General features: G+C 40.7%; 1 protein-coding gene across 6 annotated transcripts in view; it reads left to right on the forward strand.

Annotated features, from left to right (window-relative positions):
* APP (amyloid beta precursor protein) overlaps positions 1 to 25340 on the forward strand; it is a 305975-nt gene that overhangs the window by 178043 nt on the left and 102592 nt on the right. For 2 of the 6 annotated variants that reach the window (XM_055421755.2, XM_055421729.2), the window contains exons 7-9: positions 5741 to 5908; positions 8478 to 8534; positions 21699 to 21832. In XM_055421755.2, coding sequence (XP_055277730.2) covers positions 5741 to 5908; positions 8478 to 8534; positions 21699 to 21832 — 359 coding nt within the window. The remainder of the gene's footprint in view (positions 1 to 5740; positions 5909 to 8477; positions 8535 to 21698; positions 21833 to 25340) is intronic. The other 4 variants (XM_055421740.2, XM_055421736.2, XM_055421750.2 and 1 more) reach the window with 2 other exon arrangements.

A 25340-nucleotide genomic window follows, 5' to 3' on the forward strand; every position in this document is an offset into this window, starting at 1 on the left:
GTACTGGGTAGCCTTAGAGAATAAACACAATTCAGTAGAAGGCAAACCAACTGCAGATATCTTCTAGAGACTTCGTGACAAACTGGCTCCCGTCATATCATACTGAGTCAGTGATTTTATTACCATGCACAGCTGTTCCCATCATTTGTTTATATATTTCAACCCATATTTGGGGCTTAAGTGAGATTTGTCATAAGGATTTAGTTCAAATTTGCTTGCCTAATTTTACATGCCTCTATTTAGTAAAATATGATCAGTAGGTAATAAATATCTGATGAGTGTTGCTTGATTAGAGGAATTTTCTATCGGACATGGTTTTTTATTACTATTTGCAAGCAAATTATAAATTATCTTTCCCATCGAAAGTACATATTGTTTCAAAAAATACACTCTTAAAAAATAACTTGTTTTCTAATATATTGACTTGTAAAATTTTCATCTATAAAAGTCAAACATAAATTTTCCTACTTATTCTTCAACAGATTGTAAGATGGATTCTAATAACTTAGCCTCATGATGTTTCATCCTATTGTAATATTAAAATTGTAGGAATAATTTAATCAGGCTGAAAAGTAAAGTTGTTATAAAACAGCATTGAGATCAGCCACTTTCATTATTAATGGATTGATGATTCAGTTCAGTTCAGTTCAGTCGCTCAGTCGTGTCTGACTCTTTGCGACCGCATGAATCGCAGCACGCCAGGCCTCCCTGTCCATCACCAACTCTCAGAGTTCACTCAAACTCATGTCCATCGAGTCGGTGATGCCATCCAGCCATCTCACTTTCTGTCGTCCCCGTCTCCTCCCGCCCCCAATCCCTCCCAGCATCAGTCTTTTCCAGTGAGTCAACTCGTCGCATGAGGTGGCCAAAGTATTGGATTGAATGATTAGGGAAATAATTCAACATTTATTTGAAATATTAAAGATAAGCATATTTTATAGATTTCGATACTTCTGTCATTGTTTCATTTTATTTTACTGTTAACATTAAATAGGTGACGTGTTACAAAACCAAACTATTTTTGTCTTCATATATTTGCCCTTCCTACTCCAGTTTAAAACTGCAAGATACATCATTTTTAACGTAAATGAACCTTAGTTGTATCCATATTCTTGCACCATATGGAGGAATTATGCTACTTTGGGTTTTTTCTTTTTTTATACAATGTCAGAATATTTAATTCCTAGATTTCTATAAGTAACTCTGTAGTTTGATTGGTTTGATTATTCAAATGTTTACTTTCTCAAAATTTGTAAATTTAAATTTTATGCATTCCATGTAATGCACAGTTTTATGGCACATACATTTCTAGAGTCTGAGAATAATTGATATTCAGTTATTAAAATAAAATCATAATAAAAAAGCTTTACATTATATTATTCTTTATTTAGTGCTTTATTTAAAGCAAATTACTTGCTAATCTGATAACTCTGCTTTTTAAGAAGGCATTATGATAATTGTACTCTTGAAAATTTTCTTTCCATTCTAGCTGCCACTTTCATAGCTGTCTTCATGTTAAATTTTTTTTAAGTGTAAAATTCACTTTCTAAGTTTGGTTGTCCACAAAAGTTTTGCTCCAATTTGACATCTATTCGGAGTCAATTATTTGTGGTTAAGCATTATATTTTGAACAGTGAATTTGATAATCATTTTATATAATGTAGGAAGCTCTAGCTTTGCCACTATGTTGTATTTGTATAGTATTGATAGGATTTGGTGTTGAAACCAGCACAAATCTCAGCAAGGATCTACCTTACAAAAACATATAAACTGATATAAACTATCAAATATGAAATGTATAGCGCTTGTTCTTTCAGCACATGAATGTATACAGATGTGTGTACACTAGCATTTCAGTTTATTAAAATGGTATTTGTCTTGAGGGATGAATAGAGCTTTTATGAAATGAGATGAGCCTTCCCTGCCAGCAGAATTCAGAATAGTTGAATACTAGGTGAATACTATTTATGGCCTTAAAAGTTCAAAAATTAAATATGAATAAACAGATTCTAGTTCCTTAAATATTTGTCTTGCCTGTGTTTCTTCCTAACTTGAAACATTCTTTTTGAAAATTATCCTTGCTTCAATTCTGGGCAAATGTTCTCCTTTATTATTATATGCAACATTTACTTTGAATAAAAACAAAGGTGACTTGCAATTCAAAAATAAATTTAGCAAATAATTTTAAAATCTGTATTTTTTAATTTCTTAGCTTAGATTTTGAGAAGAGAATGAGGATGAGAAAAGGAAGCTGCAGTTTTTATTTTCACGTGAATTCTGTTTGAGGTGACCGTTATATAAGGTCTGATTTTACATGCTCTATATTTAGTGGAGAATTTTATAAATAATTTTCCACTGGCTGATTATAGTCATTAATATGAAACACATTTTTCACTGAATTCTTTCAGTGTTTCCCATAGATTAGGAAGTTTTATATTCAGAAAAATAATAATGTAAACATAAGCATTTAAAATGTCTCTTGAAAAATACAATAAAATAAAATGTCTCAAGATTTCTTTTTCTCTGAATCAGGTCATGCAGATTTCAAATTATATGTTTCAGACTTAATTCTTTAAAATTGTTTTAATTTGTTGGGATCTGATTGAATAGGTTTCCTGATGATTTCTCATTGCTAGAAAGGAATTTAAGGACAGTTTCTAAAACTGAAGTTTGTAGCCCTTCAGAGAACTTACTCTGAAATGGTCAGTGATTCAAGGAAAGAGACAAGATTAGAATTCTAAGGCAGACTGAGCAACAAACATTCCTCTTGTATGTTTCTTAATATGAGTTTTTTTTATGCTTGTACAGTTTTTGGAGGTAATCATAGATTTACATGCAGTAAAGGAATCAATAGAAAGACACGCTTAATAGTCTTCACCCAGTTTTCCCCGTTTAGCACAATGTCACAACTATGAACTTGACATTGATCACTTAACATTTCTTCACCCAATTGTGTTGCTCCATCCAGTCACTCTCTTGGGAAAGTCATTGGCATCTCCTTTATACTTACTAATACCCTGCGTAAAAGCATTACATAATACTTCCCCAGGGCGGAGCCCACGCCTACCCCTCACTCTCTCCCAGACTAAGCAAAGGTTCTCTTTTCATTTACATGGACAATGTTTTTGTAAAGAGGAGGGTTAGAACTAAGGTCAGAGAGATCATCACTTGTGTGCCGGTAGAAAGAGATGAGTGAGGTTGTGTGCCAGTAGAAAGAGATGAGTGAGGCATGAAATGTGATCCATTCCACTCAAGTCCCCTCTGAAATCAGCTCTACTGCTCTAGCAAGGTGATGTTCTAGTCATTGCCAGAAAGAAAGGAGGAGGGAAAAGCCTCCTTAATCCCATGCTTTACAACTGAGACAGAGAGAGAATTAACATCCAGGAGTGGAGTCAGTTGATGGCTGTGGTTTGCAGGGATCCCACACGTGGACTACATGTGGCTTCTAGCTCTGCAGCCCAGATGCTCCTTTGTCAGTAACTCAGAGGTGATCAGACCCCACCGACACCAAAACTAACTTAACCCTTTGTAAGTTAGAATGATAGTTCCATAATTGGGGGGGAGAAACCAAATTGCCAAGTGGATGGAATACTTGTGTCAACAGGTTGGCAGATTTTTATCATACAGCAGAGAGCTAACTAAAACACCTCATGGCTTGGCAAGCATGGACTGTGAAAGGAACGGTACCAAATGAAATGACCTGAATGGTAGGTGACTCTGAACTTGATACTCAGATGTTTCCATCCTAAAACCATCCAGAGAGAGCCAGAATCACCTCAGATATCTGTTACCCAGGGCCTGCAGAGATCCTGACACTTGCCTCTGGGCTCCGTTGCTCACTCGCCCTGCCTACTCTGTTGACATCATCAGGATAGCCGCAGCTTCCTGTCGCTGTCCCCCCTTTACCTTGACTGGAAGGAGCAATGAGTGGTGTGTATAGAGAAGTAAAGCAGGAGTTCCTTTTAGGTCAGCACTGTAGATCTTTTGAGTAATTGATGATCCGTTTGTTGAATAACGCGAAAGTGAAAGTTGCTCAGTCGTGTCCGACTCTTCATGACCCCATGGACTATAAAGTCCATGGAATTCTCCAGGCCAGAATCCTGGAGTGGGTAGCCTTTCCCTTCTCCAGGGGATCTTCCCAACCCAGGAATTGAACCCAGGTCTCCCACATTGCAGGCGGATTCTTTACCAGCTGAGCCACAAGGGAAGCCCAAGAATACTGGAGTGAGTAGCATATCACTTCTCAGCAGATCTTCCCAACCCAGGAATCAGACCAGGCTCTCCAGCATTGCAGGCAGATTCTTTACCAACTGAGCTATCAGGAATATTAATAAGAATCTCTGCATTATGCATGAAAGTGTGAAAGTGTTAGTTGCTCAGTCGTGTCTGACTCTTTGTGATCCCATGGACTGTAGCCCACCAGGCTCCTCTGTCTAAGGAATTCTCTGGGCAAGAGTACTGGAGTGGGTTCCCATTCTTTTCTCCAGGGCATCTTCCTGACACAGGGCTTGAACCTGGGTCTCCTGTATTGCAGGCAGATTCTTTACTGTTGTGCATGGCTTTTATCTTTTAGAAAAAGGGTGCTTCCCCCTGGCATGTTGGTAAAACTAAGATAAGAAGATATCTGAGTGTGCTAAGGTGTCAGCAAGCTCTCTGTAAGCCTAGCTAGGTGGGGCACAAACCGGGTTGGAAAATTGTTTTTATTTCTAACAAAAAAGGAGGTAGAGTTCAAATTCTAATTGCAGTAACTTTACAAATAGAATCAGACAGGTTGCTACACTTTCAGTGAACCAGGGATTATAAACCTGATTTGGGCGACGGCATGTTAGCAGGTAAGCTGTATAATGTAAAAAACAGTGTCGGGTTTGTATTAACAAATTGTGGTTTGCCTATATTTTATTATATGGAAACATTTTTCCTAAGGTACAAGTTCATCTTTAATTAGACTTAATGTAATCAACTCTAAGTCACATTCGCAGGTTTTATATATGTTTTCAAATATAGTCAGTTAACAGGCTGGCTTTTTCTCTAAAAACTAGACCACATTCAAAATACATGTAATTTGAATTACAAGAGTCAAGGCAGTCAGTTATTCAAGAAAAACAATCAGGTGTTTGCACGAGGTTAAACTTTTTGCCATCATTACCAGATACAACAATCGTTTCACCTTTAAAAGTTGAAGTTGTTTTCAAAGAGCAGTTTATTTTTTATCATGAAGAGTTATTTTGACGTGCAGACAATCTTCATCCAAAGGCAAGCAAAAGCTCTGTTCACCTCTAGCTGGAGTCTTTTTTTATTAGTACTGAGGAGCTACTCATTAAACCGCCTGCGATGCTTTGTTTCTGACGTAATTCGAAAGTCCTGGTGAAAGTGAAGTCGCTCAGTCGTGGCCGTCCCTTTGCGGACCCCATGGACTGTAGCCTGCACCAGGCTTCGCCGTCCATGGGATTTTGCAGGCCAGAATGCTGGCGTGGGTTTGCCATTCCCTAAAGTCCAACTGGTGATGGACAGGGAGGCCTGGCGTGCTGTGATTCATGGGGTCGCAAAGAGTCGGACGCGACTGAACTGAACTGAACTGAAAGCCCTGGTCGGCCGTTCCTCAGCTCCTCGGGAAGCGTTGGGCAGGTGCCCCGGGCTGCCGTCGGGGGGACCCACGCGGAAGCAAAGTAAACGCGCGCGCGTGAGCGGCGAGCCGTGCCTTTTCTTGCTAAATGTGGTTCCCCACGTCTCCTCTGATTAGAGGTGTGCTCTGAACAAGCCGAGACGGGGCCGTGCCGAGCAATGATCTCCCGCTGGTACTTTGACGTGACTGAAGGGAAGTGCGCGCCCTTCTTTTACGGCGGATGTGGCGGCAACCGAAACAACTTTGACACGGAGGAGTACTGCATGGCCGTGTGTGGCAGCGCCAGTAAGTGGACCTCCCTCCAGCCCGGCCGCCTCTGCCGTCTTTCCTCGCCGCTCACTCTGCTCTCTGTAACCGACTGGGCTTCCTGGTTGGGCGAAGGGGGCGAGGGGGCGGGCTGTGTCGCTCCCACTAACCGCGTTTCTGTCGAGGTCTCTAATCGCCGGGCACGCTCCTCCCTGAGCGCACGTGTCCGTCTCTCGAATCAAAGCATGGCCGTGGGTGTGTATCTCGCACTAGCTGTGCTGCCTCCCGTCTTGCGATCTCGAGGGACTCTGGAGTTGCCCTTTTGTCTTCTCCGCTCTTTCTGCCAGTGCATCCCCGCGTGTTTGTCCGTGTGCCTCTGTTCGGCTCTTTGCATGTGCCCTCCACGTGCAAATGAGGGCTTCCACCGGGCAGCCTGGCTGATGGTGCTGCCCCCCACCCCTTGCATTGGCAAGCTGTGTTGCCTGGGCTGAGCGTCATCTCACAACACGTGATGTTTATGGAGGGAACCGGATTGAGTAGAGGGCATGCACATTGGATGCCAGAGGGGAGAGATGACCCAGTGGTCCCTAAGCTCACCCAGGGATGTTTGCAACATGGAGTTTTCATGTCTTCTCTTGGAAATAGACGGAAGAAAACTCCTGACTTAGCATTAGAAATGTTCCATGACATAAGACTCAGGAAATATAATTTGCCAAGGCTTTTTCTCTTTCACTTTAAGTTTTTCATAACTCAGGAGGACAAATAAATGAAGTCATGATGACTTATATGCAAGTTGATACTATTTCCACAGAGGTAGTTTTCTGTAGGTAACACACCAAACATGTGGGATCTCTGTGCTTCTTAACAGCCTTCTACATTAAATCCCCTATCTACCTATTCATCCATCTGACTACTTATGTATCTATTTACCTATCTTATCTGTCTATCTATCTACCTGTGTATCTGTCTATACATATCTGTCTTATCTGTCTACCTCTGTATCTTATCTATCAGCCTGTGTGGCTACCTATCTATGTATGTATCTATCTTTCTATTCCATGAGGAGACAGTGTGATCTACTCAAGGAATATTATTCAACTTGATAAAGTAAAAGTGAAACTCAGTAAGTGTGCATTTCTCTTTTGAGAGACTCCTGCCTTTTTGGCATGGTTCTGAGGAGGGTGACAGCCACCATTTCCTGCATACGATTCCCAGGGATTATATAAATTGTTTCCCAGTGTGATCATAGAATTATGCTGAACAACAAAGGGCCTGCACCGTCAAGACCTTCTCTTGTGAAGCCCAGTATAAGTGGAATCTGCTGGAAAAGTTCCTGTTGGTCTCTTGAGTGAGAGATGACACCCCTGCTACTCGCTGTGAGAACAGGTGTAGGAACGGGTAGCCCTGAGGGCTTCTTTTCTGGCTCTGAATGGAAGACTGTGGCTTCCAGCTCAGAAGACTCCGTTCTTCAATTTCAAACAAAAAAGTTAATTAGGTCAGGTAACTTGGAGGACGGTGGTGGATTCTGTTGCCTTTAGCCTCTTGAACAGAGGACTTTTGTTATAGTGATTCTAACTGGTTTCCCTGCTGGGGAGAGACTTCCTGGCAGATGTCCAACATTTTTCCCCCTTTCCCTGGGTATATTTACATTTTGGAATATAAATATACATGCGTGGGTATGTATATAAATACATACATATACATATAATAAGAAAGAGGGTTTTAAAAATTATTAATAGTTGTGAATTTGCTTCAAGAATTAAAAGGTATCTGGAATTCCCTGACAGTCCAGTTGTTAAGACTCTGGGCTTCCGTTGAAGAGGGCATGTGCTTGATCCCTGGTTAGGGAATTAAGATCCCATGTACTGCAGGGTGTCGCCAAAACAATTAGAAATTATGCAACCCCCCACCAAGAAAAAAAAAAAAAGCCCTACTATTACCTTCAAAGCACATCATCTCCATTTAACTATTTTGAGTTAACTCAGACTGGGAGCCAGAGCCATGGGCATCACAGACCAGATGGAATCTCTGGATGGCACATCCTTTGCCAAGAAGTTTGCAAAAGAGATGCTCCCAACAAAGGTATAATGGACAAACAGTCAGTACCTAGTTTCAAAGGAGATGGGTTATAGAGTAATAATGTCAAGAAAGCAAACGAGAGGCTGAAGGTCAGTTAGAGGAGTGGACAGGTGTAAGTGGACAGTAAAGACCTGGACAAGTAGCCAGAGCTGAGGGCCAGGGCTGCCCTTAGAATGGTGAAATGAATGGAGTGCCGTGAAGAAAGGTGGGTGGGAACTGCTGATGCTGACACTCAGCAGCTAGATGGGAGCAAGAAATGCTTCCACGGGGTACTGGGGTGTACTGTCAGAGACAGAATATCCACAATCCTTGATTTTTTGTGGACATATATCTTAAGTTGTATATTTACTTTGGTTCCATGTTTAGTGCTATGGCCCAAACTCAGGATATTTGTTTCATTTTTCTTTTTAAGTCAATGTTTTTGTTTCTGATTTTTCCTTTGGTCAGTAGAATCATGTCATTGAGTTTCATCCATCATTCCCATGTTTCTATTTTTGTTTTTAGTTATATTCTCTTATTTTCTCCATAGTGTCCCACAGTTTACTCAAGACCACCCAGGAACCTCTTCCCCAAGATCCTGTTAAACGTATGTTGTCATTCACTCGACGGAAGGGAGGAGGGAGGAGTATATTGCATGGCTGGATTGTAGCTCCAGCATCCTCACCTTTGCATGGTTTTGGGTTTCTTGCACACCTATCTTTTAACAAAATGTTTATTTCCATTGCCTTGCTTGTAATTCCGTCTGATTTTGCCAGGTAACTTGCAGTGTCAGGCTAAGAGCTTTGACCTAGCTTTTGCTATTTCTAATCAGTTTCCTCTTTATTTCATATGGTTTTATAAAATATTGTTTATACAGCCTTGTTTTGTGTTTTATTTGGCATCACTATTTTACTTCCTAAAGATCACAAGATGCTATGATTTAGCAAGAGCCCATGTATATAAATGACTCATTTAAGCATTTAATGTGTATGCGTTGTACTAACTATGTGGACTAACACGTATGCAGAGGCTTCAAGTATGTGTGTTTACAGATAGCTGTTAGGCTTTAGGAAGTGAATGGTTGCTTCTAGAATTCAAGACTTCCATCCCCTCCCTGAATGCATCACTAGTGGGAAAGACGTGCCCAACCTCTGATTTCATCATTACAATGCAGAGAAAGCACTTTATAAAGAAACGCTGTGTCAACCTGCCATATAATATCTGTGCATTGTGATGATTTCAGTTGGCCTATCTGTTTAGTTTTGTTTAAAACATGTGGTGTCAAATACACAATCACTCATTTAAAATTTGGATTATATCCCCAAACAGATTCATCCTGCATTAGGTTAGGGATGATAGAAACCACTGATGCTTGTGGTTGCTGGAAGAAAAGACACAACTGTAATGGTAGCTTGGATACAGTGAAAATTAACATTTGTCTTTATCATTCTGGAAAAAAACCTAGTCTCACAATTGATGAAGCTAATGATCTTGTCTTCAAAAAGATAAATTTTAGTTGAAAGTATGGCAAGTGGCTAGACATAGAAGGACGAGGAAAAACTATAGATTTTATATTGTGAGATTGAGAGTACATTGAGCTGCACGGAGTATTGCATTTTATGAGGCATTTTTCATAGATCATCTCTTTTCTCAGGAATTTTGTGTCCATGTTCCTCATTTCCTTTGTGCATACAAGAAAAACCATGAAGCTTTAAGAACTTGGTGGCTTGTCCCCAGCCATCATAGCATCACAGGAGGCAGGGCCAGATTTAAACCTAAATGACACTGTGGCTATGACCTGTGCCCCAAATGGCCAGCAGTTTCTGCTACTGTTTGCTAGGTTAGCAAATTACATTTGAAGTTCAGAAGCACATTTTAAGTGTACAGAAGTGCATAAAATTGTGGGAAATGGATGGCAAATATTAAAATCGTTTTTTCCTAAATGCTGTGAATACAGCCTGCATGAATAAATTAAATCTTTCCCACCCTTTTACGAAAACAGTCATCATTTTTACTTTAATTTTATATCACTTTAAGCATATAAAAATTATCTTTTTCTATTTTTATTCATTATTGGGATGAGCATCATCATTCAATAAATTTCTTTTCATGGAGTACTTGTTTTCTCAACTCTTCGCAACAGACATTGACAGTCTGTTGTAATTTTCTCTTTCCCAGTCATTTTTCCATCTACGTGTACTGTGCTTCGGATCCTAACACCTCTCCATTCTACGAGGGTGAAGTGATTTGGGCAGCTATATTTTCTTGTCTACCTACAGAGGCTGTTCAATCACTGAAAGTGAAGGGTTTTGCAGTGCTAGTGCAAACAGCCGGGAGAAAGCGTATAATTTCTAGTTATTTATAGCCTGCACAGCTCCGCTCTCTTATTTATAGCAAAGCTGTACATTTGAATTGAAAAACTCATGGTCATCTGGAGGTCAAATGCAGTTAGCAGGCTGGAGTTAGAGAAAATGAAGCAGACTGAGGAAGGTGAACAGGCCCGTTTGATTCAGCAGCTGAGGCTTGCTTTTGGCTGCTTCACCAACCTAGGGCTAATCGGAGGACATCTCGATTCACAGAGGTGGGTGGTCTTCTCGGTTTCTCGGTCTGGGTTGCTGCTAGTCAAATAATAAGTGTGCAACGAGTCAGAAAAAGCTCTTCAGTTAAACTGATAAGATGATTGGTTGTGTGGAGAAGACGTGTGATAGTCTTCATTATGAATACAGTAATTTTCTTATCAAGACTTCCTATTATTATAATTAGGCATTCCCAGATTTTAAATCTTTGTCATAAAAACCTTTTTTGAACACTGCAATTTTAAGAGACACTTGAGTTTTTTTTTTTTTTTTTTTTTGGTTTTGTTATCATAGATGAGAATCTAAACCCGAGGTGGAGGTACTTCCCTGCTGGTCCAGTGGTTAAACAGCCACCTTGCAATGCAGGGGGCATGGGTTTGATGCCTGTTCTGGGAACTGAGATTCCACATGCAGTGGGGCAATTAATCCTGCATGCCAAAACTGGAAAGAGCCTGCACACCATAGTAAAGACCCATGCAGCCAAAAAATTAAAAAATGCAATATGTTTTTAAAAATCATAAACTACAAGTGCGCTAGAGACCTGAGGCTAAGAACTTTCATTTTACTCATAAATTTATGGATTTGAATCCTTTAAAAGATCCCTTTTCCATTTGGGATTAAAAATCTTATGAAACCCAGGTTTTGTGGGTTAGGACGATGCCAAGGTTTCACATTCAGTTGGCCCAGTGCAATGTTTATGAACAATAAAATTTCTGCATAGATATTTATTGATAAGTTCATGTTTCAAACGTGAGAGTATGATCTTTTTTTCCCTAGGGTTCTTCCCATCAGACTGCATCTCAGAAGGCAAACAGATGCTTTAATCTCTAAGAGTACCATGCCAATTTCTAATCAGTCAGCTGCACCAAAGGGAATGACCAGTGACTCATCTTTGGCCCCTTCCCCTGCAGTGGGGTTGAAGCACAAATGACATCTAACTCAAGGTCTTTCAGCCTCAACCCGGTTGACATTTGGGGTCATTTAATTCATTGTGGGTGCCGTCCTGTGCTTAGAGGATGTTTAGCAGCATCCCTGGCCTCTCTACCCATGAGATGACAGTGACAGCAGCCCAGTTGTGATAGCTAATAATGTCTCTAGATCTCGCCACATGTGCCTTGTGGAGGACAAAATGGCACCCCATTGAGAACCCCTCATCTTAGACTAGTAGTTTGCCCACATCTGATTTCAGACAACCAGACTGGTGGAAACAGGTTAACCTTCCAAAAACTTGAGGGCGTTACTGAAGTGTCAGAATGTCGGATGCCTCCAGTTCTCAAAGATGTTTATAAAATTCAGTTTGTTAGTCCACTATCCTAACTCTCCGTATTTCCAAGTTAAGGGAGAAGTTGGGCTTCCCAGGTGGCTTAGTGTTAAAGAATCTGCCTGCAATGCAGGAGACACAGGATTCAATCCCCGGGGGTTGGGAAGATCCCCTGGAGGAGGGCATGGCAACCCACTCAAGTATTCTTGCCTGAGGAATCCCTTGGACAGAGGAGCCTGGTGGGCTGTAGTCTATAGGGTCACAAAGAATCAGACACAGCTGAAGTGACTGAACACACATGCATGCAAGGGAAAGTTACAGTTACTCTTCTGAGTTTTCTACTTCAGTGTAAGCACTGCTAGAGAAGCAGAGAATAAACCAGCAAACCCCTGGGTTGGAGATGTGCATGATTTATCTCTTCTGTTTTATCTTGGTTTCATAGAATCCCAACTTATGGTAGAGAAGGGCCATCTGTAGAGAGGCCGTGTGGCCTTGCTACACAGATTACTTGACATCTAAGATGCACTTTGGGATCGTGTTCATGGCTATAGGGTCTGTGCAAAGGTTTAGGTCAAACCTCATGCAGGTTTGGGGTAGGGAGTGGGGGGGTAAAGATTGATTTCTAGACACATCAGAATGATCCAGAGAGCACAAAATAGACTAGTACACTTCCAGAGAATATAAAGGGAATTGGAACGTATCAGATAAGACCAAACCACTGTCCCCAAACTCTGAGGTTATTGCCTTAGACGCTATTTGCAAACAGTGAATAACCCACTGTGTGGCCTTTGAATAGAAGGTGCTGTCCCAGCTTTGCAGTGCCCTGTCATAACGCCAAGGCCATGTCGTCTTTGGCCAGACTTGAAACATTGTTCTTCACCACTCTTGTTCTTCTGATTGTGAAAGAGCAAATATTAGTTCCTGTCAGCACATTCTCTAATACTAGTGGAACTCTGATGTTTTTTATGAAACTGCCAAGCATTATTAAAAACAATTAAAAGCATTAAAAGACACAATGGTGCATTAAATTATGTGTCACATCAGTGCCAATAAATTCTGTTTCATTGACAAGTATGAGAAGCCACGTCTTTCATATCCAGAAATTGTCAGGATAAAAGTGATGCTTTTTTCCACCAGACTATCACAGTGAAAAACCCTGATTGAAAGCAATTGATTTGCTCAGCAAACCAGCATTTTTTAAAAAATCTCATTTACTAAGAACAGTAAAAAATGCTCTTATATATGTGTTCTCTTCGTTAGCCCTTTTCTAAGAAGACCTGGATAGCTTAACAAGAGTCAGCAACGGGGAAAAGGAATGGTTAAGGAATTTGAGACTGACATGTACACACTGCTGTATTTCAAATGAATAATCAACAAGGACCTACTATATAGCACAAGGAACTCTGCTCAATATTATCTGACAGCCCGGATGGGAGGGGAATTGAGGGAAGAATGGATACATGGATATAACTGAGTCCATTTGCTGTCCACCTGAACTATCGTAGCATTGTTAATTGGCTATACCCCGATATAAAAGACTTTCCTGTAGCTCAAGTGGTAAAGAATCTGCCTGCAAGGCAGGAAACCAGGGTTCGATCCCTGGGTTAGGAAGTTCCTCTGGAGAAGGGAATGGCAATCCACTCCAGAATTCTTGCCTGGAGAATTCCATGGACAGAGAAGTCTGGCAGGCTATAGTCCGTGGGTCACAAAGAGTCGGACACAACTGAGCGACTAAGACACACAGTCCAGTATAAAATAAAAAGTTTAATAAATAAATTAAGATTATGTACATTATGTTCCATCACAATCATCATACAAAATAACTTATAAGTGGTGTGAATATAGTATATAGTATGTTATGTATATTTTACCATAATAAAAGTTGTATGAAATTCAGGAAAAAGAAAGTCAGCAAATATTTTCTATAAATGGCTAGCGAGTCAATATTTTAGGTTGTGCAGGCAAATGGTCTCTGTTATAAGTACTCAACTTAGCAATAATAATGTGAGAGCATTCTCATACAGTAGGTAAATGAATAGATACGGCTGTGTTCCAATAAACCTTTATTTAGCAAAAGAGACCAGCAGGCCAACCCCTGATTTAATAAGCCCGTTGAGCCTGGGACATGTTGCTGCTAACTTTAATTTCAAGAGACACCAGCAAAGTTAACCCAATACTTGCCGTCAATAAGTTGACAGTTTCATCAATATGATGAGACTCAAGGATGTGCCAGAATTAAATAAAACAGCATGCACAAGTGAAGGGAAATTGTGCTGTGAGAGACTGACATAGACTGAAACTAGTTTTATCCTGAAGACCTCCACAGAGGTTAAGAATTCTACCGGCTTTCATGGCTATGTGCATCACTCAGCCGTGTCCAACTCTTGGCGACCCCATGGACTGTAGCCCACCAGGCTACTCTGTCCATGGGATTTTCCAGGCAGGAATGCTGGAGCAGGTTGCCATTTCCTCCTCCAGTGAATCTTCCTGACCCAGGGATCAACAGCCTCTATGAAAGTGGACAATACTGAAGATCTTGACTTTCTGAACTCATCTACCGAGCGTCAAGTGACTGTGGCAGGTCATCCCCTTATGGTCCACCATGAATGAAATGGAGCCTAGCTCTGACAAGTTGACAAAAATACAGTAACTGAAGCTTACGACGTCCTGAATGCCACTGAATGTCACTGTAACTTAACACATGGTTTTCAGATTCAGAGCTTGCTCTTGGGTTTTGGTGCATTGCGCTAAATAGGATGTAGATATTAATGAAAATCACACCAGCATTCATCATTTCACATATTTGACAAAATTCCCCCATCAATTCATGTCCATAATACATAAAAAAGAAATGAAGCTTGACTAGAGTAAACACAGCCCAGATAACATTTTTATTACCTTCTGTCCACACAACGCATCGATAATCTGCCAACTATGACTGCACTGACTATAAAATAAGCGTGATACAAGGGCATATCCGTGGACATGCCTTTTTTTTTTTTTTTTCTTGTAGAGAGTTTGGTATCACATGTAAGGATCGCAAACTTTATTTGCACATTATAAATGTCTCATCTAACTAGGACTTGATAAATATTTGAGCTTAGAAGGCATTAGGGATTTTCATTATTTTGCAGTTGGAGAAATAGACTTTTTTCCTTTTTTTTAAATTTGGGGTGGCAGTCTATACACTCTGCCATGTTGCGAGATGAAATTTTTGCATCAAATCTTACTCTACAGGTTTTTATTCCCTATATATCAATTACCCTTATTACCACCCATCATATAAATCACAGTCAGTTCAAGTGACTGCATTGTTAGCTCCATATAAAATAGGATTTTCAGTGACAGAGCAGTGACTGTGTAGGTCTTAATTTACTTTTATCTTGGGTTGTCAATGCTATGGAGATAAATTGCCTTTTTGCTGATGAAAGGAGACCCACCAAATTTTCTTGCTAGAATCTAACATTTATATATTGACTAAATGCCACTCATGGGCGTCTGCTTAGAGAGGTATTCATAGTTGTTAGTGTTTGAAGACGGTTTCTCCTTTTGTATCCTGAGCCTTAAAATTATGTGTCACCCCTAAAGATTGAGGAAATGAACGAGTATCAGAATGATCAGGGCAATTTTTCACAATCAGGGCAATGTCTCTGATACCCAGTTTTTGCTGTCTTTACTATGAATATGAAAGGGAGTATTGTGCAGTGATTACAAAATATGAACTAAAATGAGCATTTCGTGCATTTGCAGCTAAATTTGATTGTGTCCTCTGCCACATCCCATCTTGGCTACCTGATGGGAAGAGCTGACCGATCGCAAAAGACCCTGGTGCAGGGAAAGACTGAGGGCAAGAGGAGAAGGGGGCGACAGAGGATGAGGTGGTTGGATCGCATCGCTGACTCAATGGACATGAGTTTGAGCGAACTCCTGGAGATGGTCAAGGACAGGGAAGCCTGGTGTGCTGTAGTCCATGGGGTCGCAAAGTTGGACAGGACTTAGCGACTGAACAACAGTCACCACATCCAAAGACAATTGGCATCTTTATTTGAAGTAACTTCCCTTTAGATTATTAAATTTTCTAGGAGGAAACACAGGGATGGAAATGTTTCATTGGCACCATGTCACCAATGATGGTAGTGGATTTTTGTGGCAGGAACATCGGGTGCAGCACCAGAGTTTGTAGTAAACTGAAAGCAAATCCACTTTCCTCCGCCACCATCCTCACCCCCTCAAAATATAGAGCTGTGGCTGATACTAACAGAGATTACAGTGTGAAGTGGAAATGTGACAGGCATGGATCATTATAAAAACTGAAATGAACCTTCACCAACATGTGAAAACAATACTAACCTTTAGTATTAGATTACCTGTGGTCTGTGGTTTAGGAAACAGCATTCAGGGCTGAGAAAAAGAAGCCAACCTGTGCCCTTTCTCATGGCTCTGTATGTGGGCATTGGGGGTACCTTCCATGAGAACCCTCACCACCTCCCTGCTAACTTTCCAAGCCATCCTCATCTTCATCTTTTATTAATACTCTTGAAAGTTCACCTTCTGCTTTGTCCCTTAGCAGACAAAAGAGTCCTTTTATGATTTATTTTTGATGTGGACTATTTTTTAAGATCTTTATTGAATTTTTTTTTACAATATTGCTTCTGTTTTATGCTTGGTTCTTTTGGCCCCAAGGAATGTGGGATCTTACCTCCCCAACTGGGGATCGAACCCATACCCACAGCATTGCAAGGTGACGTCTTAACCACTGAACCACCAGCGAAGTCCCTGAAACGATCCTCTTGAAACACATCACATCAGCCTTCTCCCCTCCAAACAACCCACGTGGGCTTCTCACAGTCCTTACCGCGGCTTCAAGGCCCTTCATGGTCTTGTCGCCTTTTCCTTCCCCCGTCTCACCTGCCTCCTCGCCTCTGGCCACATAGCCCTTGCTCCTCTTGGGGTCTGCCAGGCACACTCACCTCCAAAGGCCTTCACACTAGTTTCTTCACCTGCCTGTTCTTCCAGCGGGAAACTCGGGAATAAGACTTCAGTTCAGCTCTTCGTGTAAACCTCACCTTCTCAGTTGGACCGAGCCTGGCCGCCTACTTACTGCTGCAGTCTCCCCCCACCTTCCTGGCGCTCCTGTTTTTCCTTAGCCCTGCTCTTGTGTCTTTTTCTTCACAATACAGATCCTATTGAACAATGTGATTTACTACTGTCTTGGTGTGTGTGCTGTTTGTTTCTCTGACTAGAATGTAACTCCACCGGGAAAACGGTCTTTGTTTCACTCACTGGTTTCTGCCATGGGTTTTAGGGGCTGTAATATTTGTTGATTTGTTGAATGGAGAAATAAAGAAATGAGCAGGCACACACTCGAGACAGCAAAGTCTACATCCCAGCCGCTATGCAGCTTCTCAGATACCTCTAACCTCCCAGGGTTGCAAAAAAGAAAAACAACATGAACCTTATCTTGAAAGCATTGCTCACCCAGATTGCCACTGAATTCTTGGAAGCAGGATGTTTCAGATTGCTGCAGTAACACGCTATGAATCGAAACTGCATTTCTGTTGCGTGTTTTTATTTGGTATTACTTTAGGCACCCATTCTTAGTATTAAAAGAAATATAACTATATTCTATGAAGCTGTGATGAGACTAGACTAAGAAAAGCAATATGAAGTTCCCTTAAAAGTTAAATGGCTATGCACATGATTGAGTGGGCAGCTGGAGGTCAAAAGTTAGAGCTGAAGATGGTTAAGTCTGATTTTCTGCAGAAGGGCAAATAGACTGAGCCGGCATGCTTGCAGGAGGCACGAAGGAGCATGAACAGAGACCGCAGGCTGAAAGGTCATTCAGATTCAAGCTCAAGGAGCTCTCTCCTGACCTCTGTTTCATACCCTGCTGCTGCTGCTGATTGCTGGTTGGAGGTCATCCACCAAATAGTATTCAGTGCAGGAAACTATTTGTCAGAAAATAGGCTAGCGATTATCATAACAAAGCATATCTTTTGCCAATACAGGTTGTTCATTAACAAACCAAAACCCTTTCCAGTTCCCCAGACATGTCGATGGATTAGCCCCTTACTGCTTAAATATTAACTTCTATAGCCTCTTCATGGTTTACCCAGTCCTGAATTCAGACTTACCTGTGTGTGTCTGGGGATGTGAGTGAGTAAGTTGTTGATAGTCTTTCCCTTCTACACAATAAACGTGTAACAGAGTAATGTTTTTTTTCCTCCCCACCCATTAAATGAGAACACAGTAAAGTCCCTAGCACAGTAGACACTAATGAATGGAGGATATTATTTAGTCAACCTGGAAATCTGAGCCCGATTCACAGTTTTTAAGGAATCTCAGAGGTCTCTGAACAGGATAACTGCTTTGTGTTTTTTGTTTTTTACAAAATGCAACAAAAATAAACTCTCCAGTTAGTTTTTATTTTCTAAAGTGGTTTAAGTGACCAGTGATAAACAGCTTCCTGTTCCCCTGTGGCCTGGAACATTCCTGACATTCCTTGATGTTCCTTCCCCCAAAGGAAGCACCTTGAAAGGGTAGGGGCATTAGGGCAGTCTTTCCTGCCCCTGCCTGCCTTGCTTGTTATCATGTTTCTGGCCTACCATGGACTTGATCACAAAATAATGGCCAGTCCTGGTATGACCATGTCTGTAGGATGTAGGAAAATTAAGGACATGGATGCTGAGCTCTCTGACAAACTTAAAACATTTTCCCCTTTCTCCTCACCAGCTGCAGGGCAGTGATGACGGTATACTACATTCATGTTAAAATATGAAGATGTAACATCAGTCTTCTCTCCTTGACTAGACAGTGATCTGATTTCTGATTGGTGTGAGTACAGGAAATTTTCAGTGACTTACACCAGCTGAGAGAGAGGGCAAGTGTGAATGACTAAGAAGTTTGAATTAAAAATTAAAAGAAGGCATTCTCTGGTGGTCCCCTGGTTAGGACCCTGAGCTTCCACTTCAGGGGTCACAGGTTCAGTTCCTGATTGGGGAGCTAAGATCCCACATGCCACAGCATGGCCAAAAAATTGAAAAGGAAAGAAAGACAGCTTCTCTTAAAGCCCTCAACTAAAGGAAGTATCAGGGGCCAGCAACAAGAATTTACTGAGAAAGAGTCCTCAATTAAATGAAATACATTGTAATAAAAGATTTGTATTTATTTCCTTGTTCCCAAAATTTGTTTTAATACTTAAAATATTTTTCATCCTGTTAATATAACTTGCTTGCTGATTTCTTTATTATTCTTTAATTCTTAAAATTGCAAATCTGCATTTCAACTTAGTCTCATAAAATTACAGTGGACTCAGATTTTAGTGTTTCTCTCTTTCCATAAAGCAGTAGATCTGCAAGTTATAAGAGTTGGAGAAAACCATAAGTTACTTCCCACTTGTAACTTCTACAATTTCAGTTTTCCAAACAGGGTGCCATGCTATGGTTACAGCACCTTACCACTGTTGGCTCTCTTGATCTGTGGATATGACCCTAAACCTTTATACATTTTTATTTATCCAAAATGTGAAATGCAGTCAGCCTAATTATATCATTCTGCCAGATTATACTATGTCAAAAGAACTTTAACTTGTTCTCATTTGCTATCAGCAAAGATGAGAAAATTATTAAAACCTTGGGGAAAATGCTAAATACTACTTCCATGTCAAGTGGGGACATGACATGCATGTCGGTATATGCATATTGCATATTGATTTCCTTTAGTTGATGCTGAAAAACGTGTACCTTTGTTTTTTAACCAAAAAAACTTAACTGGAAATTATTTCTCAGTCTTAAAAACTAGGATACATTTTTTAGTAATTTCAGCCTTTTATGCAGGTCATACTGAAGATTTTTTAGAAAAGTACATATTTTTTTCCTCTCCATGGTAGTTCATGGTTCTATGTGTAATTCATTTTCGGTAGATGTGAAGTAAAAGTAGCTGGTTCTTCCTGTGGTCAGGATAAGTGCTAAGATTTGAATTAGGATAGAACAGTGAGCAAAGGAGAAGGGCAGGGTGCTAACGTGAATGAAGCGCCCTGTGTACCACCCTTTCTGTGGAGTGACAGACGCATGGTGTGGTATCTCATTTTCCCAGCACTCCTAATACATTGGCATGTTGTCACCACTGGATAGATGAATCAACTGGAACACAGAGTGCTTAAGTCACTTGCCGTGGGGCACCGCTCATCTAAGAAAGACTAAATCAAGCTGGGACTGAAATCATGGCGTGCCCGATTACACAGTTGTTGTTCTTTTCCTCCTTTCTTCCTTTCTGGGACTGAATACATGCTCCCTGTCTATTACACAGAAGATGGGGGCCGATGTCTTTCAATACATATACCCTATGCCAATTTCAGACCAGTCGACTCAAAAATCCCCTGGTATTTTTGGGGAAAAATAATTCCAGTAATATGCCCTGCCTCCTGCCTTTCACTTCAGAAAAACGTCTGGATTGACAACTAAACTGCTTTTATTTTTTTTAAAAAAAGAATTATTACACAGTGATTGCAGTGGAAGGGAAGAAATGAGAACGAATAGTTTTCTCTTTAAGATTAGATTCATTATTACATAACAAGAAGGCTTTTAGATGGGAACCTTCCAGATGTTTTTTTTCCCCTTGTTGTTCAGTCATGGACTTCTCTCTGACTCTTTGAAGCCCCACGGACTGCAGCACTCCAGCTTCCCTGTCCTCCACTATCTCCCCGAGTTTGCTCAAACGCATGCCCATTGAGTCAGTGATGCCAACCAACCATCTCGTCTTCTGCCTCTGCTTCTCCTTTTGCCTTCAATCTTCCAAACATGTGTAAAAGACACTTATCTTACTGTTTAGCTTCAAAATGAGCTAGCAGTTAATTCTTCTCATTTAAGTTCTTTTTGGAATATTAGATCTCAAATATAATAGTCAAGTAATCAGGAAAGATTCGTGAAGAAGAACACTTAGATTGGTGATGGTTGACTAATCTTTTGAATAAAACACTTAAATTGATTTGGCTTGAGAATATAGTGAAAACACCTAATTTCATTTTTCGGGTTGAACATGCTTTCTTTAAATCAAAATCTTGTTTTCTTTTGATGTTGGGGTTTTTTTTTAAATAAGCTCATAAATGCTCTGAATTCTCACTAGTCATTACTGATCTTTTGTAAAACTGCTGGTATAGGCATTATAATTTACTTGGCTCATGAGTTTCAGACATTTTTGCTTTATAGTACATACACTCTTCAATTTTATGGATATTTATTTTTCCACATAATATAGCAGTATGTGCTGCAATTCAGGAATATCCCTCAGCAGTGTTAGTGGAATTCAAAATAGAAATCAGTTTCCTTTTGACAACTTGTATAATGAATTGATTGACTATTGCCAAATTGTGAAGACAGAAAGCTCCTTTTGTGATTTCAAAAATGAATGTATTGACATTTATGAATTTTTCAGTAATGTTTCAGATACTTTCTCACCAGATATCTAAAATCTAGTTTAGGATTTTCTTTGTTCTGAGGCGCAGTTATTCTGCAATACACTGATGTTGAGATTTCTTTGCCCTTTTCAGGAATCTTAAGGTGTGATATTGATGCCACCGTTTACTTTCAGGATTACAAACATTACTGTCTCAAGACATAGGGATCTGATGCAGCATTTCTGTGTTAGACACCAACTGTTTTTGCTCTGTACATGCTTGTTTTGCAGGGAATTTTAAAGATATTATAATCACAAAAAAGGACCATTTTCAAGATTTTCCTTCACCCTATTCTTAAAAGGGGTGAAAGACACCTGTACTGTGCTGCAGAATGTCTCATGGTCTCTTAAACGGCATTAACATCTTGTTCGTGCTTCTTTACTAAATTCTTTGTTCTGGAATAATCAGAAAATAAGGTTTTCTTTGAAATGACTGGATGTTCTATCACTCCCTTAAACCTTCTTTCCTTCTGTGTTATAGTTCCTACAACAGCAGCCAGCACCCCTGACGCCGTTGACAAGTATCTTGAGACGCCTGGAGATGAGAATGAACACGCCCATTTCCAGAAAGCAAAGGAGAGGCTGGAGGCCAAGCACCGTGAGAGGATGTCCCAGGTACGTGTGGCTCTCCATCCTTTAGCTGTACCACACTGGGAAATCTGGATTTGCCTCTGGATTTCCCCAGGGGCCCTGTGACTAATGAATGCCCAGGGGTCAGTGGTGGTTGTTTAGTCACTGAATCGTGTCCAACTCTTTACGACCCCTTGGACTGTAGCCCACCAGTCTCCTTCTGTCCATGGGATTTCCCAGGCAAGAATACTGGGTTGCCATTTCCTTCTCCAAGTGAACTGCCTGACCCAGGGATCGAACCCTTGTCTCATGCATTGACAGGTAGATTCTTTGCCACTGAGCCACCAGGGAAGGCCCCTGGGGTAAGAGCCTTTAATTTTATCCAGATCTTAAGGACATAATATTTTAAGTGTTTGCTGTAAGGGCACCGATTTGGGGTTTGTTGCATCCTTCTTGAACTTCCCACCTAGGAAAGATCCTGGTAAAGGAGTATAATAAAATTTTGTTGGCACAAATAAAGTTGTGTGTACGCCTTTCCTGATGGTTTTGTCATTCTGTGTTTAGGGTAGTCCCAATTTAAATATCTTAGAATGTTCTTTAGCAAAGATGAATATTTTTGTATGAAATAAACTTTGAGCCTAACATTTCTTACAGAGTTAGTTCATAAGACTATAGGAGCTTAAAACCAAAGTGAACCATAATAATCTAGTCCCATTAGTCATCTAGTCCTATAAATGATAGACAATGCAATAAAGGTTCAAGAGTTTGGCTTCTCAGAGAGGCATTTGGACCCCAAGCGTTTCTTGCTCCTAGCACAAGGCTTTTTTCACTACATTGGGCCGCAAACCCTGTGTTTTAAAAATTCTGCACGTGTCCTCAGTTCAGTTCAGTTGCTCAGTCATGCCCAGCTCTTTGCAACCCCATGGACTGCAGCACATCAGGCCTCCCTGTCCATCACCAACTCCCAGAGCTTGCTCAAACTCATGTCCATTGAGTCAGTGATGCCATCCAACCATCTCATCCTCTGTCTTCCCCTTCTGCCCTCAATCTTTCCCAGCATCAGTCTTTTCTAATGAGTCATTTCTTCCCATCAGGTGGCCAGAGGATTGGAGCTTCAGCTTCAGCATCAGTCCTTCCAATGAATACCCAGGACTGATTTCCTTTAGGATTGACTGGTTTGATCTCCTTGCAGTCCAAGGGACTCTCAAGAGTTCAAAAGCATGAATTCTTCAGTGCTCAGCTTTCCTTATAGTCCAGCTCTCACATGCATACATGACTACTGGAAAAACCGTAGCTCTGACTAGATGGACCTTTGTCAGCAATGTCTTTGCTTTTTAATATGCTGTCTAGGTTGGTCATAGACTTCTTCCAAGGAGCAAGCGTCTTTTAATTTCATGGCTGCAGTCACCATCTGCAGTGATTTTGCTGGTCGTTTAGTCACTAAGTCGTTTCCAACTCTTGCAACCCCATGCTGCCAGGCTCCTCTGCCCTTGGGGTTCTCCAAGCAAGAATACCGGAGTAGGTGGCCATTTCCTTCGCCAGGGGATCTTCCTGATCCAGGAATCAAACCCGGGTCTCCTGCATTACAGGCAGATTCTTCACTGACTGGGCTATGAAGGAAGCCCAAAAAATGTGATTTTGGAGCCCCCAAAATCTCTCACTATTTGCATTATTTCCCCATCTATTTGCCATGAAGTGATGGGACCAGATGAAATGATCTTTAGTTTTTTCAATGTTGAGTTTTAAGTCAATGTTTTTGCTCTCTTCTTTCACTTTCATCAAGAGGCTCTTTAATTCCTCTTTGCTTTCTTTCATAAGAGTGGTGTCATCTGTGTATCTGAGGTTATATATTTCTCCCAGAAATCTTGATTCAAGCTTGTGCTTCATCCAGCCTGGCATTTCGCATGATGTACCCTGCATATAAGTTAAATAAGCAGGGTGATAATATATAGCCTTGATGTACTCCTTTCCCAATTTGGAACCAGTCTACTGTTCCAATTCTAATTGTTGCTTCTTGACTCGCATACAGATTTCTCAGGAGGCAGGTAAGGTGGTCTGGTATTCCCATCTGTTGAAGAATTTTCCGCAGTTTATAGTGATCCACACAGTCAAAGGCTTTGGCATAGTCAATAAAGCAGACGTTTATCTGGAGCTCTCATGCTTTTTCCATGATCCAACAGGTGTTAGCACTTTGATTTCTGGTTCCTCTGTCTTTTCTAAATCCAGCTTGAACATCTGGACGTTCACAGTTCTCGTAATGTTGAAGACTGGCTTGGAGAATTTTGAGCATTACTTTACTAGCGTGTGAGATGAGTGCAATTGTGTAGTATGAACGTTCTTTGGCATTGCCTTTCTTTGGGATTGGAATGAAAACTGACCTTTCCAGTCCTGTGGCCACTGCTGAGTTTTCCAAATTTGCTGGCATATTGAGTGCAGCAGTTTAACAGCATCATCTTTCAGGGTTTGAAATAGCTCAACTGGAATTCCATCACCTCCACTAGCTTTGTTCGTAGTGATGCTTCCTAAGGCCCACTTGATTTTGAATTCCAGGAGGTCTGGTATGTGTGCTCAGTCTAATCCAACTCTTTTGCAACACCATAGACTGTAGCCTGCCCGGCTCTTCTGTCCATGGGATTTCCCAGGCAAGAATACTGGAAGATTGCCATTTAAAAAAATAAAGTTGCTTTTTAAAAGTCACATTGTTTCTAAACAAAACAAATTTAAAATTCATGTCCAAAACAGCTAATTTATATGTGGTGGTAGTCTAGTCACTAAGTCATGTCCAACTCTTATGACCCCATGTGCTATAGCCTGCCAGCCTCCTCTGTCCATGGGATTCTCCAGGCAAGAAAACTGGAATGGGTCGCCATTTCCTCCTCTAGAATTTATATGTAGTAATACCAACTACAATTTAAGGTATGCTTGCTACCAGGTCCTGGATATTGCATTGAAAGTGAAAGTGTTAGTCACTCAGTCTTCCGACTCTTTGCAACCCATGGAATGCAGCCCACCTGGCTCCTCTGTCCATGGAATTCTCCAGGGGATCTTCCTGACCCAGGATCAAACCCGGGTCTCTTGCATTGCAGGCAGATTCTTTACCGTCTGAGCAATTAGAGGTAGATAATACTGAGGATTTTAGCCCTTTCCAGATTCTTCATTCATTCCACAAATGTGTCCGTCACTTACTTGCCAATCACCCTTCCAACTTGTAGTCTGTATGAAGAAATATTAGGAAAAGTCATATTTAAGAAACATACATGAGTGAATAAAGAAAGATCTCAGGTTAAAGTCGACCGGTCTTTTTTGGTGTTAATATTCTGTGTAAATATCAGAAGATGTGACTGATTTTTGTCATATTTCACACAGATATTTCAAAGTTCTCAAGATAAACACTGAACAAGATTCATGAACCTGGCATACATTTTGTAAGATCATAATCTGTCTTTGGTAGAGGACATTGATCATAGCTTTTGAATTTTCTGGTGATTTGACATCTGAGGCCTTCCTAATCCAGGGAGATTGTCCCTCCCAGGGCTGGCCAATTCCTAGGGTT

The sequence above is a fragment of the Moschus berezovskii genome, chromosome 1 (assembly GCF_049115385.1).
Source record: "Moschus berezovskii isolate FMDL1 chromosome 1, NW_MosBer_1.0, whole genome shotgun sequence".
Taxonomy (NCBI): Eukaryota; Metazoa; Chordata; class Mammalia; order Artiodactyla; family Moschidae; genus Moschus; species Moschus berezovskii.